The sequence below is a fragment of the Pinus tabuliformis genome, chromosome 1_2 (genome assembly GCF_031772625.1).
Source record: "Pinus tabuliformis cultivar Carrire ecotype Pingquan chromosome 1_2, CPIR1, whole genome shotgun sequence".
Classification (NCBI taxonomy): domain Eukaryota; kingdom Viridiplantae; phylum Streptophyta; class Pinopsida; order Pinales; family Pinaceae; genus Pinus; species Pinus tabuliformis.
Window position 1 is genome coordinate 541,722,263 of NC_142298.1, and position 26,818 is coordinate 541,749,080.

Genomic DNA, 26,818 nt, shown 5'->3' on the forward strand with positions numbered 1-26,818 from the left:
AACTCCTCTATCATGACCCTAGTACCCATCACTCAAACATAATCTCGATTTGACATGTTAAGCTTTTTCTATCTTATTTTAATGCTAAGTTACCTGATCCGGCACGGGGGGGGTCCAGGATATGTGGATCCGCTTGGATCCGTGCAGGGAATGGTCATGTGGTGGATCACGTTTTACTGGAAACGGATCCTATATGATGGAAACCGATCCCATGTTGAGGAAACGAATCCCGTAAGGAAATTTGACCCTGCCACGGATCCCTGATTGCAATGCGATTTTTAGATTCTAGGTTTCTTTTGGTGGTTAATATGATGAAGTGGTCCTTGCTTGCATTATTCCACAAGTTTGTCGGCGGCACCCTTCTCAACCTCCGTCTTCTAACACATGTTGAACCAAAGTATAAAAAAGTTCTGAGTAGGATGTGGGATGTGAACCTGAGATCTCTGACTTGAACATGACACTGAATGCCATGACTCACCTCAACCTGCTTGAGGATATTGTTCCACCACCGGTCCAACCTTCTAATGCAGCTTCCTACATTCCAGACCCCCATCATCTATTCATGTTGTAGAGTTGCAATATGTAGAAGAAGAGAATGTAGATCCATTTGAAGATATGTAATTAAATCTACTGCACATTATCATATTTGTAGAGTGATTTTGGATGAGATACTTATTTTTGTACTTACTATTATCATTTATGATATTATCCTTTTTGTATGAGGGAGGATGCATCATTTTAGTGTTTGTCTTCATTTTATAATATATCTAATGATTTCAGTTCTAAATGTTGTGATTTTTGAACTAAGTGTTTTTAAAATTTAAAAAATATTATTATATTTTTTGTACTTGACGTATCCAGATCCTAGATTTTAAAAAATCTAGCTGAACCGTATCCATATCCGAATCTTGGTAACTTAGTTTTAATGCTTAGAGGGTGATAGTGATGATGAGGATCCCAATATAGGCAATGATTTTGATGATATGTGGTACTAATTATTTGTTGTAACATGATTTTTTTGGGACTATATAGGCCATTTAGGGCCTCTTCGTTGTTGTATTTTTGGTTCAGAGATGGATTGCACTCAATGCTATTTTGGTTATATGCATTAGTTGTCTGATTGCATTGGTATCATCATCTTGTAAATGTTTTATATATTTCATATTTTACATGTAATTCACTAATTTTTGTATATTTTTTAATATATATTATTTTTTTAATGTATAATATATAACATGTCCTCCGTGTCATGTTTTGGGGGGTCACTGTGTCACGTCTCAGATACTCCTATTTCGGTGTCCTCGTGTCATGTGACTTAGCCTATATACTTTATGTTCCTACACTGTATGCAGAGTCATGAATGGGTTTTTTGTTGATCAACCTCATCCTTTGGATTAATTTCCAAATCTTCTAATCTGGCCTATATTTTTGCAGTTACACCAAGACTAGGATTGGGATATAGACTGAATGCTACTGGAGGTAAGGCTTTATCTTATTCTCAAATAGATCCATAACATGTGGTGTTTTTCCAGGGTTTATGTAAAATATACTCTTGAAGTTTTTGAATTCTCTTTTGTTTGGATCCAAGTACAGCAGTTTATGATTGATCTTTATTTTATGTTATGGTTCATGACCATTGTATTTATTATCAAGTTGTCCCAGTCAGGTAGATCACTCATACATTAATCCAGCATGTTTATTAAATGTGACTTTCATGCTGACCCTATCAACCTTAACATGGAGGGATTTTGTACTTTATATATATAACAAGTTCACGAATGATATATGACCCTGCCAATTAGTTACAAGGTTACATACTCAAGGCTAGTAATGCTTGGCTCTTGTTCCCTAGTTTTCAATTTTGACTGAGATATATATATATATATATATATATATAGGAGTTCATGAATCATATATGACCCTGTCGATTAGTTAAAAGGTTACATAATCAAGGCTAGTTATACTTGGCCCTTGTTCTCCAGTTGTAAATTTTGACTTAGATGAACAATTCATAAAGACACTAATGGTAGCATATAAGTAAATATCACATGCTAGAATCTCCAGCTGATGTGGCAAGATCCATGCTACTGTATGCTTCAACTGTGCCTGCAAGACACAACAAACCTGTGACACCAAACATCTCAACAACTCCTGTGTGCTCAAAAACATCATGCCTATATTTTTTGCTACCATTTATAACACTCCCCCTTGATAAAGAATCATTTACATTCATTCCAAGGATTGCTTTGAACTTCTCAAATGTATTTTTCCTTATAGGGTTGGTTAAATATATGAATAATTAGTTTAGAATTGCTGCAATTTGTGTTATTGGAAATGGCCTAGAAGCACTCCCGAAATGCCAGTGAAACATTTCCCTTTTGTATTCATTTTTTAAAATGGTTTTTCAGATTTTAGAAATGACTAAAAGGCCATTTTGGCTCCCTTCCTAAACGTTACATGATTTTCTGAAGCGTTCAGGTATGCAGGCCAATGCTTTTGGCAGGAAACGTTAAAAAATGTTAAAGACCCCAATTTTCCTTTCAGCATGAGCTATCCACTCAAAGATTTCAAAAGCACCAGATTTCTTTTTAAGAAAGTAAATCACAATTCCATTATGCTTGGGTGTAAGAGGTTAACTGCCTCTTAACTCCTTGTTGTCTGCAAAATGACTCGAACTCATTGGATATTAATGTCTTCAGAATTTTCCAATATGCATTTCAACAAGAGTTTTCCACTGAAAGGTTTCAGAGGCTCCATAATTTTTCTGAAGGAAGTACATTTGTACTTTCTTGCTTGTTGGACACACAATATCCAACATTAAAAGAAAAATTGGATAGATGTCCCATGGCATAAGCACTAACATAAACTGAAAACATAGAACTTGCCAGCGACATCAACATTAATAACACAAACATTTACATAAACCATTTACATAATAATATACCCAACATTAATGGAGTCACGATGCCCATAAACATTAACATGGGCAAACACAGGCATACGAGCCAGTGTCAGTATTCCATTAATATGATGAGGACACCATCACTAATGCATGGCAAGCATATGTTGATTGACATTAAAGAAATTAGTAACCGTTATATATATCAGAAAGTAGAATAGCAGAATTATATATCTACTATAATTAACAGTGTACCCATCACAGAAGAATAACGGATAACAACGCATTGCCAAAGTACACATCAATATATAGTGGGAATCTGAGTGCCGAGAGAAAACCCATTCTAGCAATGTTCTTGATATCTAATGTTAAGAAATATAGCTCGATTGGAGCTTTATGCATAGGTTCAGTGTGAAATATGCGAGAAGTAGTTCGAGACAACTTCTAGTGACCACTTAGTAAAGCTGGGAAATAGTACCATCTTGTAATTTCTCTTAAATAGCTAAAAGTGAAAGTTAAGTTCCCCATGTTCTAGTCTTAGAAATCTAAATGTAACATTCTAGATATTTTGGAATATTAGTGAATTAGATTTGTTCTAATTTTAGCCATGCACTTTGTTGTTGAGATAAGGTGGTTGCTAGGATTAAGGAGATTAGTTGCTAAGATAGGGGAAATTAGTTGCTGGGATTGAGGAGATTAATTGTCTAGATAAATAAAGACAAGACGGGAGAAGTTGATGTTGAAGTTTGTAGCTATGGTCGGTCTTCATAAATTATATTTTTATCATTGATGTACTTGAAACAATAAAAAATACTATTTGTCTAGCATGTTCTTCATGCTCATGTATTTGTCAAATGTAAAAGGCATGATTCTTCATGACCTTATGAAAAGAAAAATTAAATTTATTGTTGATGATTTATGGCTCCAACAAGTGTCCAAGTCGGCCCTCCTATGATCATGTCGGCCTGCCCAAGGAGACACCCATTTGGTCCTTAAGAAGCCTATATATTAGAGTAACTCATTCTTCCACGAGGCACTTAGCAATAACATCACTACATTCACAAGTATATCTCTGCAATCAATGAAGGAAGACAATAAAGTAAGGAGAGGAGTTATTTTTCTGCCCTTGCTCATGTGATTACAGGAGGCCAAGATTAGTCCGAGTTTCTGTGGTATCTTTCTGAGGTGGATCTGAAGTTTTTCTGTGGTATAATCTGTGATCAGTCCAAGCTCCCTAGTACAGTCCTATAACAGACCTATTTCTGAGTTAAAGTGCGAGCTCCCTGTTGCAGAGAAAGAGGCCGAAATTAGGCCCCAAATCAGACCTGAAGCAGACCTTGACCAAGAGCATTTGTGGACAGCTTGTGGACGTTCTGATTTGGAATTTTGTGGAGGGTCGACTTGGAACTTGTTGGACTATCATCTTGGTGAGTTTGTCTATGACTTTGATATCTCTTGTTGAATTGATTCTCTAAGGAAAGAATTGCTGGGTTTTTACCCCAAGTGGGTTTTCCCAAGGTAAACATTGTGATCTCTACTTTTCTTATTCTTGTATGGTTGAATTTCTGAAGTATAATTGCTTGATGAAGAAGTTGTAAATGCTAAAAGAAGACATATAATCATCAGAAGTAATTATCAGTGTTCAGAAATAAGTGCTAGTCTATATTGCACTTGAAAAATCAACAGTTGAAATACACATGAAAACACTTGAAAGAGGTGGAGAGCAAGAGGAGAGTGCATCTGAGAGAATAAATTGCAAATCTGCTATAGCAAACAGCAAGATGAAATTCATACAGTAGCAGCATCAATACAACTGTACAGCAGTTGCTGCTGCCTTATTTCTTCTATGGAGCCATACTTCTATTTCAGTAGATTATATTTCTCTGTTCTATAGTATTTTTGTTTACTGTACAGTTGCTAAGTTACAATAGACTGTGTAGGTACCTTGTAAGCTTTGTTCATTGGAATGATAAGTGATTTGAAGGGGAAAATCACTGTACATGTGCATTATTCATTTATTGCTCTGCTGTTCATTTTTCTAGCCATATGTGTGATTGTTGCATGTTCAGAAATATTCATTAATGTGATTAAATAAGTTCAGGTCTGATTTATTTAATTAACAGAAGCATAGGACAACAGTCATCTAGGGCCTTTGGAAAATTGACATAGTATCAATGCTTTATCTCTGATTGAGATCCTCGAGGATCAATTGCTGGAATCAAGGAGCAACAATTAGAGGGTTTCATTATTTTTGCTTGAAGGGCTAAGCACTCTTGTAGGGCAGATTTTTTTTTGTTTTATTTTCAGATTTGGGAGTTTGTGCAACTGATTTCAAAGATTGCATCACTGAACCTAAGATTTGAGGATAGATTGAATAGTGCCTCCAATTTTTTTTCCTTGGAAAGTTAGGGTACCATGGCTATTTGAAGGAAAACAGTATCTAGGTTATTGTCAAGGATGTTGTGCTAACACTTACAGATCCACAACAGTTGATAACCCACAAGAAAAAGGAAGTGAAGACCAAGTAGATGATCTTGGACACCATGAAGGATCACCTAATTACTCACATATTTGAGAAGACAACAATGTAAGAGATGTTTGATATCCTAGTTAGCCTCTACTAGAGTGAGAACGTTAACATAATGATGATTTTGCAGAACAAACTCAGATCTATAGAGATGACTAGATCAAACACTATTACCAATTACTTAATGAAGTCACGCATATTTGAGATCAACAATTGGACAGAGGTTGTAGTTGTTGAGTTGGTGTACATGGCACTAAATGGATTTTCAATTGTCAAAGGTATTTACGCTTGGGAGAACCTTCCTAACTTTGAGAGGCTTTGGGGTGATTGTATCCAAGAGGAAACTCGGATGGAGTCAAAGGCCAACAAGAAGGGTGGTGATGACAACCTAGCCATAATTGATTAAACTGAGAAGGGCAGAGGTAAAGGATCCAATAAGCATAAGTGAAGAAGGACTTGAGTAAAATCAAATGCTTCATTTGTCATAAGTTTGGCCATTATGCATCACAGTGTCCGGGGAAGAAGTGCAACGGGAAGCAACAACAAAAGCAGGTGGTAGCCTCTGCGTAAACCCAATTGCTACCAAGTTTGAGAAAAATTTCTCAAAGGTATGTTGCGTCTTTACCAATATGGTTTTGAGAAATGCTTGGTATATGGACAAGAGAGCATCTAGGCACATGTCGTCAACTTGGAAGTTATTTTCAAGTCTAATAGAATGGGAATCGAGAGTCCAAGTTGAACTTGGTGTTGATGGCAAGTACCTAGTAGTAGGAGTTGGTAACGTTTCCTTTTAGCTCCAATTAGATAACTCTTCTAAATTTTGATGATGTCTTGTTCATTCTAGGTCACAAGAATAATTTGCTTTCAGTTTCTGTTATGGAGGATAAGGGTTATGTAGTAGAGTTTAAGAACCGATAGGTCCTTATCAGGTTGAAGAAATTTGACCCAAAAGTAGCACAAGTGATAGGGGTTAGGGAAGGCAACTTGTACAGGTTATAGGGAGAACCTATTTGAACCCTAATTAGTAAACCAAGCAACTTGTGCAAGTTATGGCACAAGAGGATGGGCACTTGCATTATAGAGTGCTACTTATTTTGAGGGAGATAATCAAAGGTCTTCTAGAGTTCAACATTGAGTAGCAACAAGTATGCTAAGGATGTGTGTTTAGAAAACATGCCAAGGTTGCTTTCTCAAGTAGGGGTCCAAGGGGACTCTAGATCTAGTACATTCAGATGTATGTGGATCGACTCTAGTAGTATCAATCATAGGGAGCATATACTGTATCTTTCAATGATGATTTCTCTTGTAAGACATGGATCTACTTCTTAAAGACAAAGGATCATGTATTTAATAGGTTTCAAAAGTTCAGAGATCTTGTTGAGAACCATAGAGGGAAGAAGATCAAGGTTTTCAGATTAGATAATGGGGATGAGGATACTTTCAACGAGTTCAAAGATTTCAACAAGGAGGTAGGAATCAAGGAGTTGACTGTTTCATATTGTTGGAAAATGTAACTAGGTTCAGTCTTTATTTAATGTATTTGAGTCATCTTGTAATGTACTTGTCAAAAGAATTAAGAAAATAAATTTTATTATTATTATTGTGACTTATTAAAGCATGAGTTTTATGTTTGGGTCACCATGTATTAGGTCAAAGTCCCCATTGAAGACTTATAGGATTTATTCTAAGTCAATAGGGTCATTTTACTTTTAAAGAGACCCTTCTTGGGCTTTTGAATCATGTAAAAAGGTTACGTATTGAGTCAAATGTAATTTATGTATCCTCCACATCAAGTTAGCCTAAGGACACTAATTCGACCTCACATGGAGCTTATAAATACAAGCAAGTTGAATTCATTTGGAACGCACTCTCACAAGAAATTCGATATCTCTTGAAGCCGGAGGAAGTGCGAGGTACAAAGTCGGGAAGCCAAAGGAAGTCTAAGGAGAGGAGGAAATTTTTTTTTTGGTGCCTCTCTCTCTCTCTCTGTTTCATGTCCTAGATTGGGAGATCGAAGTCTTCCAAGTTTCGTTGATGCCAGAAGTTGCTACATAGTTGAAGTTGCTGGAAGAGAGGTCGAAGATCTGGGAGGTTGACTTGGTGTCGAGGGAAGGTTTGGTCTTTGTCTAGGGTGAAGAGTCTCAAAGAATACTGTTGAAAGGAAGAGAATTTTGACTGGGTTTTCCCCTCGAGGGGGGTTTTGCCCTGGCATAGTGCCTATATTTAGTGTCAATTGTTTTATGTGCTATTGCTTTGGTAATTGCTTGATGAACTAAAATAAAGAAGATATAAATAATCGTAATAACTAATCAAGAATATCAGAAGTAATTATGAAGTATAAGAAATTCTTTTTGCCTTTTTGAATTTCTAACATGGTATCAGAGCTTCGGTGAAGAAAGAAGAAAAAGGCAGTCTCAAGCACTTGATCAAGGAACCATTCAAAAGGGTTATTTCATGGAAGAAGTCCACTATATTCAAGGAAGATGTCTAACACAAGCAAGGGAGATAACAAACTTGAAGGAGCCCCAAACTACAGGTTGTGGAAGAAGAGGATTGACCTCATCCTTGAAAAGAACAAGGTACTAGATTTGGTCAAAGGAAAAGTAAAGAAGCCTACAGATGTCTCTAGTGATGCTGACAAAGTAAAATTCATAGAAATAGAATTGGTGGCCATGACTCTAATGGTAGAAGGAATAAAGGACAATCTTGTCCCATTTAGAGCCAACATCGATCATGCTCAGGAAATGTATGAAGCCTTGTCAAAGTTATTCACTATTAATGTTAAATTTAGATATGTTCTATGCTTAGAGCAATTTACTTGAATTTTTCATATTAGCCCAATGTCAATATTCAGATTAGCAATCACATCAACATGATAGTAAAGTGCAGATAGAACATAAACATAAATAGTAGAAGACAAGCCAAGACAAGAGGACACAAGATGTGGCACCAGCCAGGGACAAACCCCAATGTGGGGAAACCCTTGATCAAATCTTCTTTAGTCTTCAATAGTTTAGCAAAGAGAGAGAGATAGTACAAATGTACAAATCTGAGATTTTATGACAGCAGTGGAAAGTACATCATTATGTCAGTCTTCAATCATTAAGAGTACTGTAGCATATCTTGATGCAACATTCCTCTAATTGCTAGTTGCTCCAACAATTCTGGTTAGGGCACAATATGCAGCCCTAAACTCCCTTGACTATGAGAAGTTGCTGATCTGATGAGGGCACCTGAGGTAGACCTAAACTTCCTTCTTAATCTCCAAACAGTCCCAAAAGAGCAACACTAAGAAACCCTTGCTATGATGCTATTGCCTATGGCCTAGCACATAGCAACATTGAAGTAAATGCCCTCAAAACAGTTACATAAACATCATCAATGCAACAACACTTTCAAGCATCTAACTAAGTCCATATGCTGATCTAAGGAGCAGACTTCAACACATTCCTTCAATGGATAACTGTGGCTTATCAATTTAGCAAACAGTCCTTAAGGCATGCCCATACCAGCTTCCTTTATCACACAGTCACCTACAACAAACACGCTATCCATTCATGTATCTTAGTGCTGTGTTAAGACACTTTCTTGCTGCGTTCTAGGGCTACTTGTGCTGTGCCTTAGGGTCTTTACATAGTTGAGTATTAGGGCTCCATTGACAGTGGCTTTAGGCTTCTTTGACTGCGAATATAGAGCTTCTTAGGACAACGGATTTAGGGCCTCTTGGGACAACGATTTAGGGCTTCCTGTTTGCTGTGTATTGGAGCTTTCTTGACAGCAAGTAGGACCACCCTTTACAACGTCTAGGGCACTTTAGGACTGCGCATTAGGGCTTCTCCTTTAGCTGTGTATAGGCCTCCTTCATTGTGGCTCGATCTCCCTCTTTGGACAACAATTAGGCTTCCTACTTGAGCTGCGAATATGACTCCCTCTTGACAGCGTATAGGGGCTTCTTTGAGCTGCATATAAGGTCTCCTTCATAAGACTGCGGCTAGGGCTCTTTAGTTGACTGCGTCTAGGGCTCTTTAGTTGACTGCGTCTAGGGCTCTCTTAGAAGACCCTTTCCACTACGTCCTCCTTGAGAGAGGACAACCCAAACGAGTGGAGAGGAGAGATCAAGAGAGATGAGTGTGTCAAATGACTTGAAGACCTCTTCTATTTATAATGCAACGTTGGGGATAAGTTGGGGTAATTTGCTTGCTAGCCGACCTTGACAAATTGTCAAATAATACAAATAAATTTATATCTCCATAAATACATGTCGTAATCGGATGATCTTTAGATCAATCCTACACCTCTCGGAGAGAGGAATCCGAGAAAAATATCAGCTACCATAATAAGATGACCCACATGGAGTTTGGTCCTAGTTGCCAATTTTAACAATTAAGAACATTGGTCAAGTGGCAAGGTTGAAGAATTAACTAAGGACCACAAAGATGACTAAATAAGATACAGTGGCCTCCTTATTTGTTAAGATAGTAATAATTAGAGATGATCTTTTGGCCCATGATGAAATTGTTCCATATGAAGAACTCGTGATCACTGCCCTATTAGGATTGCCACCCTCTTGGGGTGCATTTGCTACAGGTCTTAACAGTTGGAAGGAAGCTCCCACTTTTGAAGAACTATGGACTGCCTGTAGTCAAGAAGAATTAAGGATCTCATTAGTCGCCAATCCTGAAGGAGTATCAAATGCCTACATTGCTCAACACAAAGGAAGGAAATTGAAAGGACCAAGGAAGAAAGTTGACATGTCCAAGATAGAATGCTATCAATGCCATAAGAAGGGTCACTACAAGAGTGATTGTCCCGACAATCCAAAGAATAAGAAGAGAGATAGAGATCATGCTAACATTGTTGAGGAAGGAGACTCAAAGAAAGCAAAACCCGAAGAATTTGATATAAGGGATTTACACTATTAAGTCCTTTGCTTTTAGTCTTAGATATTCTATTTTGTATGTTTAGAATTTATAGGTTTTAACATGTTTTTGGAAAAGACATTTTCTTTTGTTTTATAAGTTTATAGGTATCCCTCAAGCTTTGGAGGGAGCCCCCAACAACTCCCAAAGATAAGTATCTCATTTCCTTTCAATTTTTGGTTTCATGTACTCATTTAGTTTTAATTATATTAAATACTAATCACCATTCTCCCTTTATTGTCTTGATTAGGAAGACATCTGCTATATTCTCAAGGAGTATGAAAGAGGACCTCTCAAGACAAGGTTTGTCAAAGAACAAAGGTATGCTTTAAAACATTGATTTCTTTTGTTTATTCATTTTACAATCTATTACTAACATTGTTATGTCTAGCTATATTGAATCATAGTGATTCTTGTTTTGGGTGATTCAACACTTGATAAATGTACCCATCCCATTCATAATAACTGATTTTGTAGAACCGTAGACAAGTTCTGGAAAACCCTAACCTAAGGGTATGCTAATGTGAATGAATGAAGCCCTAAACTTCTTAGGGTTATTGGGAAATGCTATTTGAAGTTTTTGTTGATTTTGGTATGATCAGGAAGACCTAACTTGTAAGGATTGAATGATAAAGTCTAAAATCCCGAACCTTTAAAATGTTGGTAATAATGGGTTTGCTATGTTTCTATATTGAAATTCTAACTCATTAGAGTTTGGTGGAATGTGTAAGCAAGACCCTTATAATGTCCTAGAAATGATTTCCTTGGTATGTGTGTGTTTGATCAAATCCTAGTCTAATCAAGTTTGTTGTATGTCTAACTCTTATTGGTCTTTGTATAGTTGGGTTTGACAAACACATGATATGAAATGCTTATGCATGATGATGGAGTCCTAGATGAATAAGTTGACCTGTTTGTCGGTGGTCATGAATCCTAGCGTTTGGAGTTAAACCTTAGTAGAAGTGAAAATATCTGATGAATAATGGCAATATGATAATTTGAGATTTGTGTAAGATTGTTGAAATCCAAGTTTTAGTTGGGATTGGTGTTTGATTGAAAATATAGGGTTTGCAACTAACCCTAGTAGAATATGGTCATGTTAATGACTAAGCTGTGATTGGTATTGATTGATTATCTTGTATAAAGTCTAGTATTTGTATGAATCCCTAGTGGAAAGTCTAACATATGAATTTTGAAAGTTGTTAGATGCCTTGTAGATCTATAATTGTTTGAATTGTTTCTAGGGTTTGATAAATGTTGTAGTAGGGTATGTTACACCCTTGAAAGAAACATTGGAACCCTAGATGGAATGAAAGTTATTATGAAGTAGTCTAGGGTTTATGACAAAGTCCCTAGCAAGATGTTGAAGAGTATATGTCTTTTGTTTGTAATTAAGTTTGGGTATCTGATATGTATAAAGTTGAAATGCTTCCGTGATTCTGATATGGCTAACTTCATGCTTCTATCGATTCAGTTGTACTTGTTATCTAAGTTGTGCAGGTACACGATCTTCAATATGGTGAATATACTCGTTGATGTGATGAGTATGACGAGAATGATAATAAATTTGATGAAATGATTGGAAGCCACGAAAGATTCTCTGATGATGAAAAGAAGAAGCTGATCTCCCTAAGGAAGCCTGAATAAAAGAGATCTCCCTAAGATTAAGGAGTCTGGATAAAGAGATGCTCCCTGGTTGAGAGGGAGGGCATAGTTGGTCTTGATTGGAAAATGAATTTCGAAGGATATGTTGCTGCATGAGACGTAGGAAAGAAAAATGTTAAAATTGGCAACTAGGGCCAAACTCCATGTGGGTCATATTATATATGGCAGCTGATATTTTTATTGGATCCCTCTCATTGAGAGGTGTAGGATTGATCTAAAGATCATCCGATTCCGATAAGTATTTATGAAGTTATGAATTTATTTATGTTATGGACAAATTGTTAAGTTGACCAACAACTTATGTAGGCTCAGAAGCCCAACAATGATGTCTATTCAACCTCTACATTTTAGTATAAATAGAAGAGGACTTCAAGTCATTTCTACACACACTTGGATCTCTTCCTCTCTCTACTTGTCTTTGGGTTTTAGTAGGAGGAGAGAAAAGTCGGAAAAGCCAGAAATGTCGGAACTGCCATAACTGCCAAAAAACCGGAACTGCCATAACTGCCGAAAAAGCCGGAATTGCCGGAAAAGCCGGAACTGCCTGAAAAGCAGGAAACGCCGCAAATGCCGGAAAAGCCGGAAACGCCAGAAAAGCCAGAAACGCCGAAAAAGCCAGAAACACTGGAAAAGCCGGAAAAGCAGAAATGTCGGAAAAGTCAGAACTGTCTGAAAAGTTGGAACTGCCGGAAAAGCTGGAACTATCGGGAACTGCTGTAACAGCCAGAGCATTTGTCTCCAAAGGAAGGCAACATGATGTATGAGATCATGGGCAGCGTAATAAGCAGCATGATGATATGAGCATGGGTAGCATAATGATGCATGATGATATGAGCATGGGCAACATAATGATGAATGAGATCATGAGCATGGGCAGCTTGATGATGAATAAGACCATGGAAGATGCAGCATGATGAGCAACATGAAGATGAGAGCAGCTCAGTCATCAAGGTTCAACACATGTGACAGTACAACAAGGTGTCACACGGTAATGTGCAGCAAATAGACGAGATGCAGCACTATGATAGGTGAACGAGTCACCTTAGAGAATCAGTTGAAGCAATATGTCTTCAACTGATCTCATGACGATATCAAAAGTCAAAGTGATTGACTTCTATTGTAAATGTATTGTCTCTCTCACTTTCTCTGCTGAACTTTGAAGAACATAAAAGAAGAATTGATCAAGGGTTTCCCCACATTGTGGGGTTTGTCCTTGGCTAGCGCCACATCGTGTGTCCTCTTGTCTTGGCTTGTCTTCTGCGATTTATATTTATGTTCTATCTGTAGTTTACTTTATGCTGATGTGATTGCTAATGTGGAAAAGATATTGAAATAAATTGCTCTAGCATAGAACATACCTAAAATTAACATGGTATCAAAGCTGAGGTGAAGACAATTCACAAGCAAAAGTGAAAGAGCAATCACCAAAGACAGTTGGGAAAGGAAAAAAGGATCAATGGGTTCCTCATCCCTCTTCAAATTCACCTAGGGTGAAGTCGAAGCAGAGCAGATTATCAAAATGGCGTAGCAGAAGTTTCTGATGACCCATCTAAAGATCACTTCATTGGGAAGTTCGGATCTAAGGGTGGAAGGAAAGGCAGATGCCTTGGTTGCAATAAATTCGGCCATCATGCAAAGGAGTGTCCGAATAGCAGAGACATCTCTTGATGAAGATAACAATCATTCTAGGGACATCTTCAATGATTAGAGGAATGATAAGTAATGCAGGTCATCAAGGAAATGGTTGACTCTTCAAAGAAAACAAGGAACCCTAGAATCTCTTTTATGTACCTGATCGCAAGAAGAACCTGGTGTCCATCTCAAAAATGGAAGTTTAAGGTTTCAGGGTGGCACTCATCGATAGAAAGGTATGTGTTTGAAAATAGATTTTTCAAAGATGTTTTAGAGTTCAGGGTTGTATCAAGTCCACTGGGGACCATGTCCATTGACTCAACACTGGAGGTCTGTGAGTCAGATGGTGACCGGGATGTCTGAATTCAAAAAGAGGATGAAGGTACATGTCTAAGATGTACCGAAGGAAAATCTTACAAGGGGACCATTCCCCTCATGTAGCAGGACCACAGGTTTGGAACAACCCGTGGAGTTTGAGATTCATGAACGAGAATCTCATGTATACAGGTGGAAGAAAGCCCTCTATGGCTTGAAGCAAAACACCCCGGGCGTAGTATGAGAGGATTGATAGCTGTTTGATGAAGCTGAGATTCACTAGGAGTGAAACCAATCCAAATCATTATCCGAAGGTTGTGGATGATAGACCTCTCATACGGGCACCTTATGCGGATGAACTATTTCTGACAGGTGCAGACCCTCTCATTTGCAGAAGTAAGAGGGAGTTGGATTCCGGACATATGTTTTGCAGTTAGCATGGTGAGCTCATATTTGGTTGAGCCTCACTGGATTGGTGCCAAGAATCTTTTGAGATATCTTCGAGGCACAATCTCTCATGGATTGAGATACACTGCCGGAAATATGAAAACTGCATGATTATTCGAATGTTGACTGGGCAGGCAGTGTGGAGGATCACTAGAGCACTTTTCAGTGCTGGTTCTCTTTGGATTCTGCTTCGATATCATGGATGAGCAGGAAGCAGAAGTCGGTTGTTATAAGTACCGCTGAGACCAGATACATAACTACGAGTATGACCTCGTATGAAGTTGCCTGGTTGTGGAAACTCTTCAGTGAGTACACATGATGAATACCACTGTGATTCTCTGTGACAACCAGAGGTGGGATTCAATTATTGAGGAATCTCGTATTCAATGATTGCTCCAGCAGATAGACATCAGATACTGCCTTATCTGGGATATGGTAAGTCGATGAGTAAGGAGGCTCCATCGCACTGAGATGATGTACAGGTCGCTACACTTTGTCAGAGCCCCGGGGAAAGATCAAATTTGTGATTTTCCCGAACGACTTGGAGTCATCGAGAGACCCTTGTAAAAGGGTCCTGCATGTTGCATACATTGAGCTTTGGGAGCTCTGGGGGCTTGCGGTTCTTACTGGAGCAACATACGACCACAGGGTGACTCACCCTCCCCTGGTGGTGCGCATTGGGACAAGATGATTCACTCTCTTGTGGGACAGGATGATTCGCTCTCCTATGGACAAGATGATTCGCTCTCCTGTGGACAAGATGATTCGCTCTCTTGTGGGACAGGATGATTCGCTCTCCTGTGGACAAGATGATTCGCTCTCTTGTGGGACAAGATGATTCGCTCTCTTGTGGGACAGGATGATTCACTCTCCTGTGGACAGGATGATTCGCTCTCCTGTGAACAAGATGATTCACTCTCTTGTGGGACAAGATGATTCGCTCTTGTGGGATAGGATGATTCTCCCTCCTGTGTAGTAGGATGATTAATTCTCCTGTGAGGTCTGGATGATGTGTTCTCCATGACGATTGTGTAGCAGGATGATTAATTCCCTGTGAGGTCTGGATGATGTGTTCTCCATGACGATTGTGTAGCAGGATGATTAATTCTCCTGTGAGGTCTGGATGATGTGTTCTCCATGATGATTGTGTAGCAGGATGATTAGTTCACCTGTGAGGTTTGGATGATGTGTTCTCCATGATGATTGTGTAGCAGGATGATTAGTTCTCCTTTGAGGCCTGAATGATGTGTTCTCCATGGTGATTGTGTAGTAGGATGATTAGTTCTCCTGTGAGGACAGGATTGATTAAGTTCTCCTATCGAGGCATCCTACTCATGCAGTCTGGGACTCATGGGAAGTACCTCTCATCTGATCAATGAGTAGGGAAATGAGGACGGGGACCATAGCAGTACTGATGGACGCATCGCTGTATCTACCGTACTCCCTATGCTAGGATGACCTTCATTGATCTGGGATCAATGATACTGGTTTGGGACCAGTGGTAGGAGTTGTACCCACTATGACACTGATTTCGGGTCGGTTGAGGACTGGTCTGGGACTAGTGGTACATACTCTGAGACTGACTTCGAGTTAGTAGAGTACTAGTCTGGGACCAGTGGTAGGAGTTGTACCTACTATGACACTGACTTCGGGTCAGTTGAGGATTGGTCTAGGACCAGTGGTACATACTCTGAGACTGACTTCGAGTCAATAGAGTATTGGTCTGGGACCAGTGGTAGGAGTTGTACCTACTATGACACTGACTTCGGGTTGGTTGAGGACTGGTCTAGGACCAATGGTACACACTCTGAGACTGACTTTGGGTTAGTGGAGAATGGTATGACACATTCTCGATCAATTCTTCTTCTTCATGGTTCAGTAGAGTTAAGTTGAGCATAGCAGAGCCAGCAGAGCTTAGCATAGCAGAGCAGAGCCAACAGAGCTGAGCAGAGCAAAGCAGAGCCAACAGAGCTATGCAGAGCAGAGCAGAGCCAGCAGCGCTGAGTAGAGCAGAGCAGAGCCAACAGAGCAGAGCAGAGCCAACAGAGCTGAGCAGAGCTAGCAGATCTGAGCAGAGCTAAGTAGAGCAGTGCAGGGCACTGATGGCAGAGATAGTACAGTTGGACATATGGATTAGCGGATGGAGTTCTCCCTAGTTGAGAGGGAGTGTTAAAATTGGCAACTAGGGCCAAACTCTATGTGGGTCATATTATTTATGGTAGCTGATATTTTTATTGGATCCCTCTCATTGAGAGGTGTAGGATTGATCTAAAGATCATCTGATTCCGATAAGTATTTATGAAGTTATGAATTTATTTATGTTATGGACAAATTGTTAAGTCGGCCAGCAACTTATGTAGGCTCAGAAGCCCAACAGTCATGTCTATTCAACCTCTACATTTTAGTATAAATAGAAGAGGACTTCAAGTTATTTCTACACACACTTGGATCTCTTCTTCTCTCTACTTGTCTTTGGGTTTTAGTAGGAGGAAAGATCTTAAGGAAAAGTCGGAAAAACTGGAAAAGTCAGAAAAGCCAGAAAAGCCAGAAATATCGGAAATACCGGAAATGCCGGAAATGCTGGAATTGTCGGAAAAATCGGAATAGCTGGAAATGCAGGAATTGTCGGAAAAATTGGAATAGCCGGAAATGCCAGAACTGTTGGAAACGCCGGAAACGCTGGAACTGCTGGAATAGCCGGAAAAGTTGGAATTGCCGAAAAAGTTGGAACTACCGGAAAAGCCGGAAAAGTCGGAACTGCTGGAAAAGCCGGAAACGTCGGAAAAGCTAGAAAAGCCGGAAATGCCGGAAATGCTGGAATTGTCGGAATTGCCGGAGAAGCCGAAAACACTAGAAAAGTTGGAAAAGCCGGAAATGCCGGAAATGCTGGAACTGCCGGAACTACCGGAACTGCCGGAAACACTGGAACTGCCGGAAAAGCCAGAATTATTGGGAACTGCCGAAACAGCCAGAGCATCTGTCTCCGAAGGAAGGCAGCGTGATGTATGAGATCATGGGCAGCATAATAAGCAGCATGATGATATTAGCATGGGCAGCATAATGATGCATGATGATATGAGCATGGGCAGCATAATGATGAATGAGATCATGAGCATGGGAAGCTTGATGATGAATAAGACCATGGAAGATGCAGCATGAAGATGAGAGCAGCTCAGTCATCAAGGTTCAACACATGTGACGGTACAGCAAGGTGTCACACGGTAATGTGCAACAAATAGACAAGATGCAACACTATGATAGGTGAACAAGTCACCTTAGAGAATCAGTTGAAGCAATATGTCTTCGACTAATCTCATGATGATATCAAAAGTCAAAGTGATTGACTTTTATTGTAAATGTACTATCTCTCTCACTTTCTCTGTTGAACTTTGAAGAACATAAAAGAAGAATTGATCAAGGGTTTCCCCACATTGTGGGGTTTGTCCCTAGCTAGCGCCACATCTTGTGTCCTCTTGTCTTGGCTTGTCTTCGGAGATTTATATTTATGTTCTATCTGCAGTTTACTTTATGCTGATGTAATTGCTAATGTGAAAAAGAAATTGAAATAAATTGCTCTAGCATAGAACATACCTAAAATTAACAAAAAATGTATGATTGAGGAATCTTCTATCAGAGATTCGGTTGATAGCCCTACTATGGAAAATTGAGAAGCAACATCAAATACCTCGGAGGTTTGTATTTATGTACATATGAAAGTATATTATTGATTGGGGTTGTGATTATACAATGAATCTCTCGAAGGTGTTGATAACATGTTGGATACCAATCAATTTGATTGGGAGAGATTGGTTATCTTTGATTTGCTAGATCTAGGAGTTTTGAGGCTTTGTGAGTGAAGCATTTCCTAGGAGGACATCTGGTCGACATTTTGTGTTGATGTCTAGGTCCTGAAGTTGGAAAGGTGGTGTTGGTTATTGAGCTCTATTTTTGGATGCACACCTGAATCTTTGGGTTGGTGGTTAGCAAGTAAGCCTAATGGTACCTAGAGAGGTTGAAAGCTTGAGTCCACCTTATTCCCACATGGATAGATTGCCCTGGTTAGGAATCTAGTCTATGGCATTACGGTGCCTAAATTGTTGAGAGATCACATGGATAGATTTCCCTGGTCAGGAATCTAGTTTGTGGCATTGCGGTGCCTAAATTGTTGAGAGAGCACATGGATAGATTGCCTTGGTCAGGAATCTAGTTCGTTGCATTGCGATGCCTAAATTGTTCAGAGACCGCATGGATAGATTTCCCTAGTCAAATATCTAGTCCATATCATTGCAGTGCCTAAAATTTCTTCATGGTTCATATAGTTGAGATCTTCCTTGTACTTCTATATGATGAAAACCTCCCTAGTTAAGAGGGAGTGTTGGAAAATGTAATTAGGTTCGGTCTTCATTTAATGTATTTGAGTCATCTTTTAATGTACTTGTTAAAAGAGTAAAGAAAAGAATTATTATTATTATTATTATTATTGTGACTTATTAAAGCATGGGTTTCATGCTTGCGTCACCATGGTTTAGGTCAAAGTCCCCATTGAGGAATTCTAGGATTTATTATGAGTCAATAGATTCATTGTAATTTTAAAGAGACCCTTCTTGGGCTTTTGAATAATGTAAAAAGGTTAAGTATTGAGTCAAATGTAATTTATGTATCCTCCACATCAAGTCGGCCTAAAAGAGATCAAGTTGGCCTAAGGACACTAATTCGACCTCACATGGAGCCTATAAATACAAGCAAGTCGAATTCATTTGGAACACACTCTCTCACAAGACGTTTGATAACTCTTGAAGCTGGAAGAAGTGCGAAGTACGAAGTCGGGAAGCCAAAGGAGTGCGAGTTTGGTGAAGTCTAAGGAGAAGTGGAAAAATGAAATTTTGGTGCCTCTCTTTCTCTGTTTTGTGTCCTAGATTGGGAGATCGAAGTCTTCCAAGTTTTGTTGATGCTGGAAGTTCCCTGATAACATAAGCTGCTACATAATCAAAGTTGCTGGAAGAGAGGTTGAAGATCTAGGAGGCTGACTTGGTGTGGAGGGAAGGTTTGGTCTTTGTCTAGGGTGAAGAGTCTCAAAGAATACTATTGAAAGGAAAAGAATTTTGACTGGGTTTCCCCACAAGGGGGGTTTTCCCTTGGCATAGTGCCTACATCTGGTGTCCATTGTTTTATATGTTATTTCTTTGGTAATTGCTTGATGAACTAAAAGAAAGAAGATATAAAGAATTGTAATAACTAATCAAGAACATCACAAGTAATTATGAAGTATAAGAAAATCTTTCCGCCTTTCTAGATTTCTAACACATAAAACCCACAATGGAATGGGGTTGCAGAGTGAAAGAATCGATCCATCATAGGGGTTGCTAAGGCCATGATCCATGACCAAAACTTGCCCATGTTTCTTTGGGTAGCAGCATGCAACACAACAATCTACATCCAAAATTGTTGCCCTCACATCTACAAGGTCCTGGAGGACAAGACATCATAGGAGGCATTCACTGGTGTGAAGCCAAAGGTAATTTATTTCGATATCTTTGGTTGTCTAGTTTATATCCATGTACATATAGAGAAGAGGACCAAGTGGGAACCCTCTAGCAGGAAGGGTTTATTTATGGGTTATAGTGAAACTTCAAAAGCCTATGGGGTCTATATTCTAGAGAAGAGGAAGACAATAGTAAGCAAGGATGTAAAATTTAAGGAACACTTTACATCGAGGAAGTTGCATGAGCCCATTTCAATGACAGAGGATGAGCAAGAAGCTCCTAAGGTTGAGCTAGGGTCACTAAAGACACTAGCTGCGTCTAGTTCTGGATGACAAACTTCATGTGACAAGGAGGAGACGTTAGTCCTTTCCAGTTTTGTTAGGAGACCTCAATGGCTAACACAAACATTGAGGGATGCTTAGGAGTATGTTGGCGCTCCTACGAGCACATTTAGTGGAGTGGATCTCCAAAGAATTTTCCTACTTACATAGCATTGATGAGCAACATCATTGATTTCGATCCTTCCAATTTTTAGGAGGTAACAAAGTAGCATGTATGGCAGAATGTCATGGTGGTGTACACCTCCATCATGAAGAATGATGTTTGGTACATAGTCCCAATATTGGAGGGGAAGTTAGTAGTAACTTCTAAGTGGCTCTACCAAATCAAGCATGCTGCAAATGGCAACATCAAAAATTTCAAGGCGAGGTTTGTGGTGAGAGGGTTCTCCCTGAAAAAGGGAGTGGACTATAAGGAGACATTAGTTGCCAAGTATACTTCCATTAGGGCAATTATATCTTTAGCTTCATTTATGGCATAGAGGATACATTTGTTGAATCTTGGCAACTTCGGGACGAATTTCCTTAGGGAATCCCTGAGTCCACTAAGCTAACCCTTGTGCCCCAAAAGATCATTTACATTGGTCAAGCAAATTTTGAATTGGTTTTAAATGCCATTATTATTTTAAGAAGAAATTTAAATTAAAGAATTCCCTCCAAAATATGTTTATATCGCCTGGGCCTCTTTGACTCCCTTCCAATGGCTATAAATAAAAGAAAAAGTGTACTCATAAAGGAAAAAGAAGAAAGGATCATATTTCTCTGCGATTTGAGTTTGGTTCAGACAACCTGCATTTTAGAAGGCACTTTGCACTATAATTTTGAGGTTCGATGACATTATTCGGATGGCTTATTAATCTAATGGTTTGAGTTTTTCAGATGGTATGAGGAGGCTTAGATATGGTCTCTATAATAAATAAAATCTCGCTCTTTTGATGTATATAATCTTGCTCTTTTGGATGGATGTGGTCTTGCTCATTGATTGGATATGCTCACTATCTCTCATGGCACAAAACTTTCATTACATAACTCTCACCTAGACTCTTGGTATGGTTATGATTTGCATATTAGAATGATCTTCGATTGGATATGGTTTCGCTTTCATATGCCTCTTTGTTTCATGGCATCGCTATGATATATGGTATCACTGTGGTTTCTCTCATGTGGAATCGATGCCTGTTATATATTTTTATTACTCGCATATGACATCTTCGTTGTTCACTATAATATCTCTATTATGGCATCTCAGTGTTCGCTCTATATTGTTCTCAACACTACGGTATATGTCTATCTCTATATCTAGCAGATGAGTATAGTCTCCCAACAATATATATATGTGGGCATTTTTGATTGTTATGTTTGGTATCGAATATTGCATCTTTGTTATGCACTTGCATGTACGTTATGTTTGGTCTTTGCATCTCAGTTACCTTGACTTGGAATAACATTGCTATGATCATCTTATGATAGCATTCCCATCTCTGTTGTATACATAAGTACAATGGTATGGCAAATCTTAGATATGGATATGATTACAATCATATATGCTTAGTCAACTTGTCAATATCACACAATCATGTACAACACCTCAAGCATCACAATCATGTATTACATCACAACAACTCAATCATTGCGGGACAGTGGTGGCATCCCTATGTTGCACAAAGTTATTGATGACTGTATTATGTATCGATGTGTTTTGTTCATAAACGAAGTTGTGAACAAGACATGTATAGGCCCTAGGCACACTTTTCATATTTGTACTTTGTACCTCTTTGTTGAACTTTCAATGACAATCTAATAGAAGAAGAAGAATTTGGATGGGTTTTCCTCCTTGTGGGGTTTTGCCTTGGTCTCTGACCAAAATCATGGTGTCCCTTATGCATGCTTTTCTTCTATTGTTCCTTTATGTTCCGCTGCAATGTTGAAGTTATTGTTCTTTCTATATAATTGCTAATAATGTTTAAATGTTATGGGGTGAATGTAATATGAAAATGATGTAATGCAATTATCAAAGCAAAGAACAATGAAGCCCCAAGAAAAATTAACATGGTATCAGAGTCGGGCTGAATAAAAGTCATTAAGATCACCCCTATGAGGACACCTATGTGAAAGATATGGCAGAGACCTAAAAGAATGCTAGGGTTTGAAGGAAACCCTAGGCACTTTTAGTGTTTGATGGAGATCATGAGATTAAGGTTTACCCCCTGAAGTCACTTGATGGACCTGGATATGGTAAAGATTTGTAGTCTTGAAACCCTAGCATGATCAGTGAAAAGTTGCTCCAACACCTGTGGAAGATTCAGTGAGACCCTAGATGGGCTAGTCTCTGTTGGGCCTGGCTGCTGATGCAGGCGATTGAAAATATTGGAGTCAACATTGATATATGCATGGCATACAACAATGATTCTTGAAGTATGGTTTAAGGAAGAGCTGATCACCTCTCGTTAAATATAAGTACTTCCTAAACCTTTATTATCTCTATATGACATTGATCTTGTTTTAACTTATCATTTAGATTATTGCTTATCCTTCCTGCATGTTTGAGTGTTCACTTCTAACTTCATGATGAAGATATGATAAGCAAATCCTTCTTATGGATCATCTAGATGTTGAATGATGCAGGAAAGGAAAGCTAGTTTCAAAAAAGAAAAGCTAGTGCAAGAAAAGGAAGTTGGAGTAGATATGCAAGTTGACAAAGCAGCTACAACACGCAAGTGCTACAACTGCCAATGGCAATCAAGTGCTGCAAATTGCTAAAGGTATTCAAATATTACAAGGTATGTATAGTATACTGAAGGCTTGAGGTATTGATCCATACAAGTATTCTTGAGTAATGCATATTAGTCATATACACATGTGAGTAAGTTTGATTCCCATATGCTAGTGCACTCTATAGTCTATGATTTCTTATATATGGTAACTCGATACTATTGTCATTACTTGTATGGTAACCCTAATGGTAATAGGTGGTTTTAAGATTGATTCTTAGGATCTACTATCTATCTTCTTGTTGATCTTGATAAGGTTTTACTATAACTGCTTTGTTGACTTAACAATTTGACACTGTGGGAAAATGCATGCCCTAACGTAATGGTGTCAATACTTTGATGAAAAAAATGTGATAAAGAAGTGATGTTGTGATTATGATCCTTGAAGTACTAACCCTTGATGCATGTTTGATGACATGTTCATATGTGACAATGAAACAATTGATGGTGACTTGTCTTGACTATATATATATATATATATATATATATATATGAGAACCTGATATAGTTTGACTCCACAATCTGACAGTTTTGTTGATGCATGACATATGATAGACAGGTTGATGTTTTGATTGATTTTCATTTGAAGAGGCTTTCGATTCAGAGGGAGAGACCCTTGATGAGATCCAACACCTACTGTTTATTTGTCGTAGATGCTTAGAAGTCCCATGATCGCTAAATGAAACAAGTCTTCCATTAATGAACATCTGATAGTGTGAATGATATGCCTTTAATTATTAATTTTATGAGTTAACAGTTCTTTGCTGACAGGTCTAGTTTATCCCGTGTAGTATCAAGATCCACCTCTCATGAAGAAGTGTTTTTATGGCATGCTGGATTGCATTGATTATTGCTACTAGATTTGAAGGATTCCGTATCAACTAGATGGATCCTTGTATATATTCTGAAACAGGCAGGGTCTGGTCATATATATAGTTGGGACAAAGACATCTTCATGGATTGAGAGATAATAGAGAATTGCTACTCTTAGGCAAGTTGTTTGAGATGGTACCGGATACGAGCACTTTGATATGTTTCTAATCTTTAGAGAGCAACATGGATTGATGGATGTGGCCCTCCTGGGAAAGGGTCTGCGCTGATCAAGGACACTAAGTTACGCTCTTCCCCCTTGTCTAAGCTCCCACGGTAAGGAATTGAACCTTAGGGCTGCTGGGGTTGAGGGACCTCTGTATTTGATAGGGTATACCCCACTTGGCATCTGTCTTTCCCACCCATTTGGCTAATGGGTGTTGGCTTCTTGCGTTAGGCACGATTCTTACCATTTATGGTAAGTGGCATCCCACTCAAGCTAGAGATGCAGGTGTTCTACCACTGACTCTTGAGGGTCATGTTGGGAAGATCAACAAATAATAGGATATGCGCGATCCTTACCATTTATGGTAAGTGGTATCCCTCCTATTATCACCAGGCAGTAAGATAGGCGCAATCCTTACCACATAAGGTAAGTGGCACCCCTTCTATTGTTTGTGGATTCTAGGTGGTAGAATTGGCTTCCCGATGACGAGTTTCCTGGGTTGTAGCATTGGCTCCCCATTGGTAGATATTTTGGGTTGAGCTGGGCTCCTTGATGTGGTTCCAGGTTGAGAAGGGCTCCTTGATGTTGTTCCAGATTGAGCTAGGCTCTCCTCTGTTGTTGTGGGTTTAGCTGGGCTCCCCTATGATGTTAGATTCTTCTTCTTCTTTAGATTTGAGATTGTTCAATAGATGGAGATGTGATGTGCCAAGTTGAGATATGACTTAATGTTGATAATGATTTGTCTTCAGATGACCATATTGATGATTGGATATAAGGTGGTGTTGAAAAATCAAGGGCAACTAGATTAGGTTGATTTCTCTTACTTTGATAATTGCTTGTGATGTTCTTTTCCTTAACTTGATGTACTTGTAATTATCTTCTTCTTTTATTTGATTATTATTTTGTTCTTATCATCAAACAACTACCAAACTATGAAGATCAATGAGACAAGAGGACACAAAATATAGGCTGCAAGCCAGGGCCAAAACCTCTCCCTTCGAGAGGAAAGCCCACAAGAAGTCTTCTCTTCTTATAGAATCTTCAAATGATGAATTCCATGACATAAGACCCTTTGACAAAGACCCCTCCAAGACCAAGTCAACTTCTCCTTTGATGAGCTTCTCTTCCACAAAGTCAACCCAAATCAACCTAGCCTCACACTTCATATTTCGGTTGCTACTTCAGATTTTCGATCACTACTTCAGGTCTGCAATTTTCTGCCTCTACTACAGAAAACCCTAACTTCGCACATGTGGGAAAAGATGGTGAAATATGCCTTCTCTCTCCTTCGCTTAGGGTGCTTCTCCTTTCTTGATAATTTTGCCTCCAAACTTGATCATTATGACCCCAAATTTTGGCTCCTTAAGGTGACTGCAATTTCTCTTTCATAGCAGCAGAATGTGCCCTAGTTTTCCTCGCACGTGTGAGAGATGGTGGCCCAAAAACAGTGCTTAAATGCTTCGACCTTTCTCTCTTTATGTTTCCTTCTCCTTCGCTAGTTATCCTTGTCTTTCTTGTGCTTCAATGAACTTGCTTGGATTCTCCTTTGATGAGGTCGAGTTCTCCCTTATATATAGGCTTCCCGTGGGGGTCGAATAACCCTTCATGAGGTCGACTTGTCACTACTAGGCCGACTTGACCTTGGAGGAGGACTATGACACTTTTTAACTTACAATAAATCCTCTTGACTTGATACAAAATGCCCAAAAATGTCTTTTACATATTATAATGACTTTTATGATTCCTAGACCAACGTTGAACAAAGCGGGGACATGTTTTGGAAGTGGGGACGTAGAAGATTCCCCAAAAATCTAGGAAGTGAAGCGTCTCGGAAGCGTCTACTATATATATATTTTATATTTTTTTGCGTTTATATTAAAAAAACATCCCAAATACCAAATTAGTTGTAGAAGTTGTGAAAACATGCATATTTTTACATAAATCAAGATAGATATGGCTTCCATGATTCCATTGTACATCAATGATTAATTATTCGAGCATCAACCATATAGATTCTAACAATTACAAACGTACATCAAATTTTTAAGCACATCATAAAACATAAGACATTTAGAAGATAAAATCATTAAACATTCAAGTAACTTATCTAGCAAGTGAGCAACTGTCAACATGAGTCATGTCCAAAATTCAAATAATAATGTTTACAAAATAGGCCACTTGGCCACCACCAAGACTCAAGTACACATTGAACTAGGAAGAGTAAGACAAAAAAGTTCAAATTCACAACAAGACTACAAGTCTAATCTATGACAAAAGTAGTAAACTGTGAATATATCTACTAATCTCTCCTCCTTCCACCACGAATAGGACATGAGCCTCCACGTGGTGGCAATGAAGAAGATGGTGGCTCTGGAAGTTGTGGCATTGGAACTGATGAAGATGAAGCCTCTGCTGTTGGTGTTGAAGCATGGAACCTGGGAACTAAGGGATTGATGGGGGTGGCATCTCTACTCGATCATCATCATCCTGGATAAGAGCATCCTCCAATTGCTCCAATCGCAACACTCAATCCTCCAAATTGGGCTCCTCTGGATTTTTGTCCCAAACCTTAAGGTCTTTATTAGTCTTTGCATCATCACAGCAATGGGTTAACAATCGCAAGTTGTAGTGAACATAAACCAAATTCTCTGCCCGGTCTAAATTTAACCTGTTCCTTTTAACACTATGGATGAAAGAAAAGAGCTTCAACACCTCTCTACAGAATAAGTGTTTACCATCTGCGATAGCACCCGCAATGCCAAAGATTGTAGAAGTGGAGTAGCACC

General features: G+C 38.8%; 1 protein-coding gene across 4 annotated transcripts in view; it reads left to right on the plus strand.

The window, feature by feature from the left end:
• LOC149206732 (uncharacterized) overlaps nt 1-26,818 on the plus strand; it is a 249,231-nt gene that overhangs the window by 193,177 nt on the left and 29,236 nt on the right. For all 4 annotated transcript variants that reach the window (XM_089395550.1, XM_089395549.1, XM_089395547.1 and 1 more), the window contains one exon: nt 1,435-1,479. In XM_089395550.1, the coding sequence (XP_089251676.1) occupies nt 1,435-1,479 (45 nt within the window). The remainder of the gene's footprint in view (nt 1-1,434; nt 1,480-26,818) is intronic.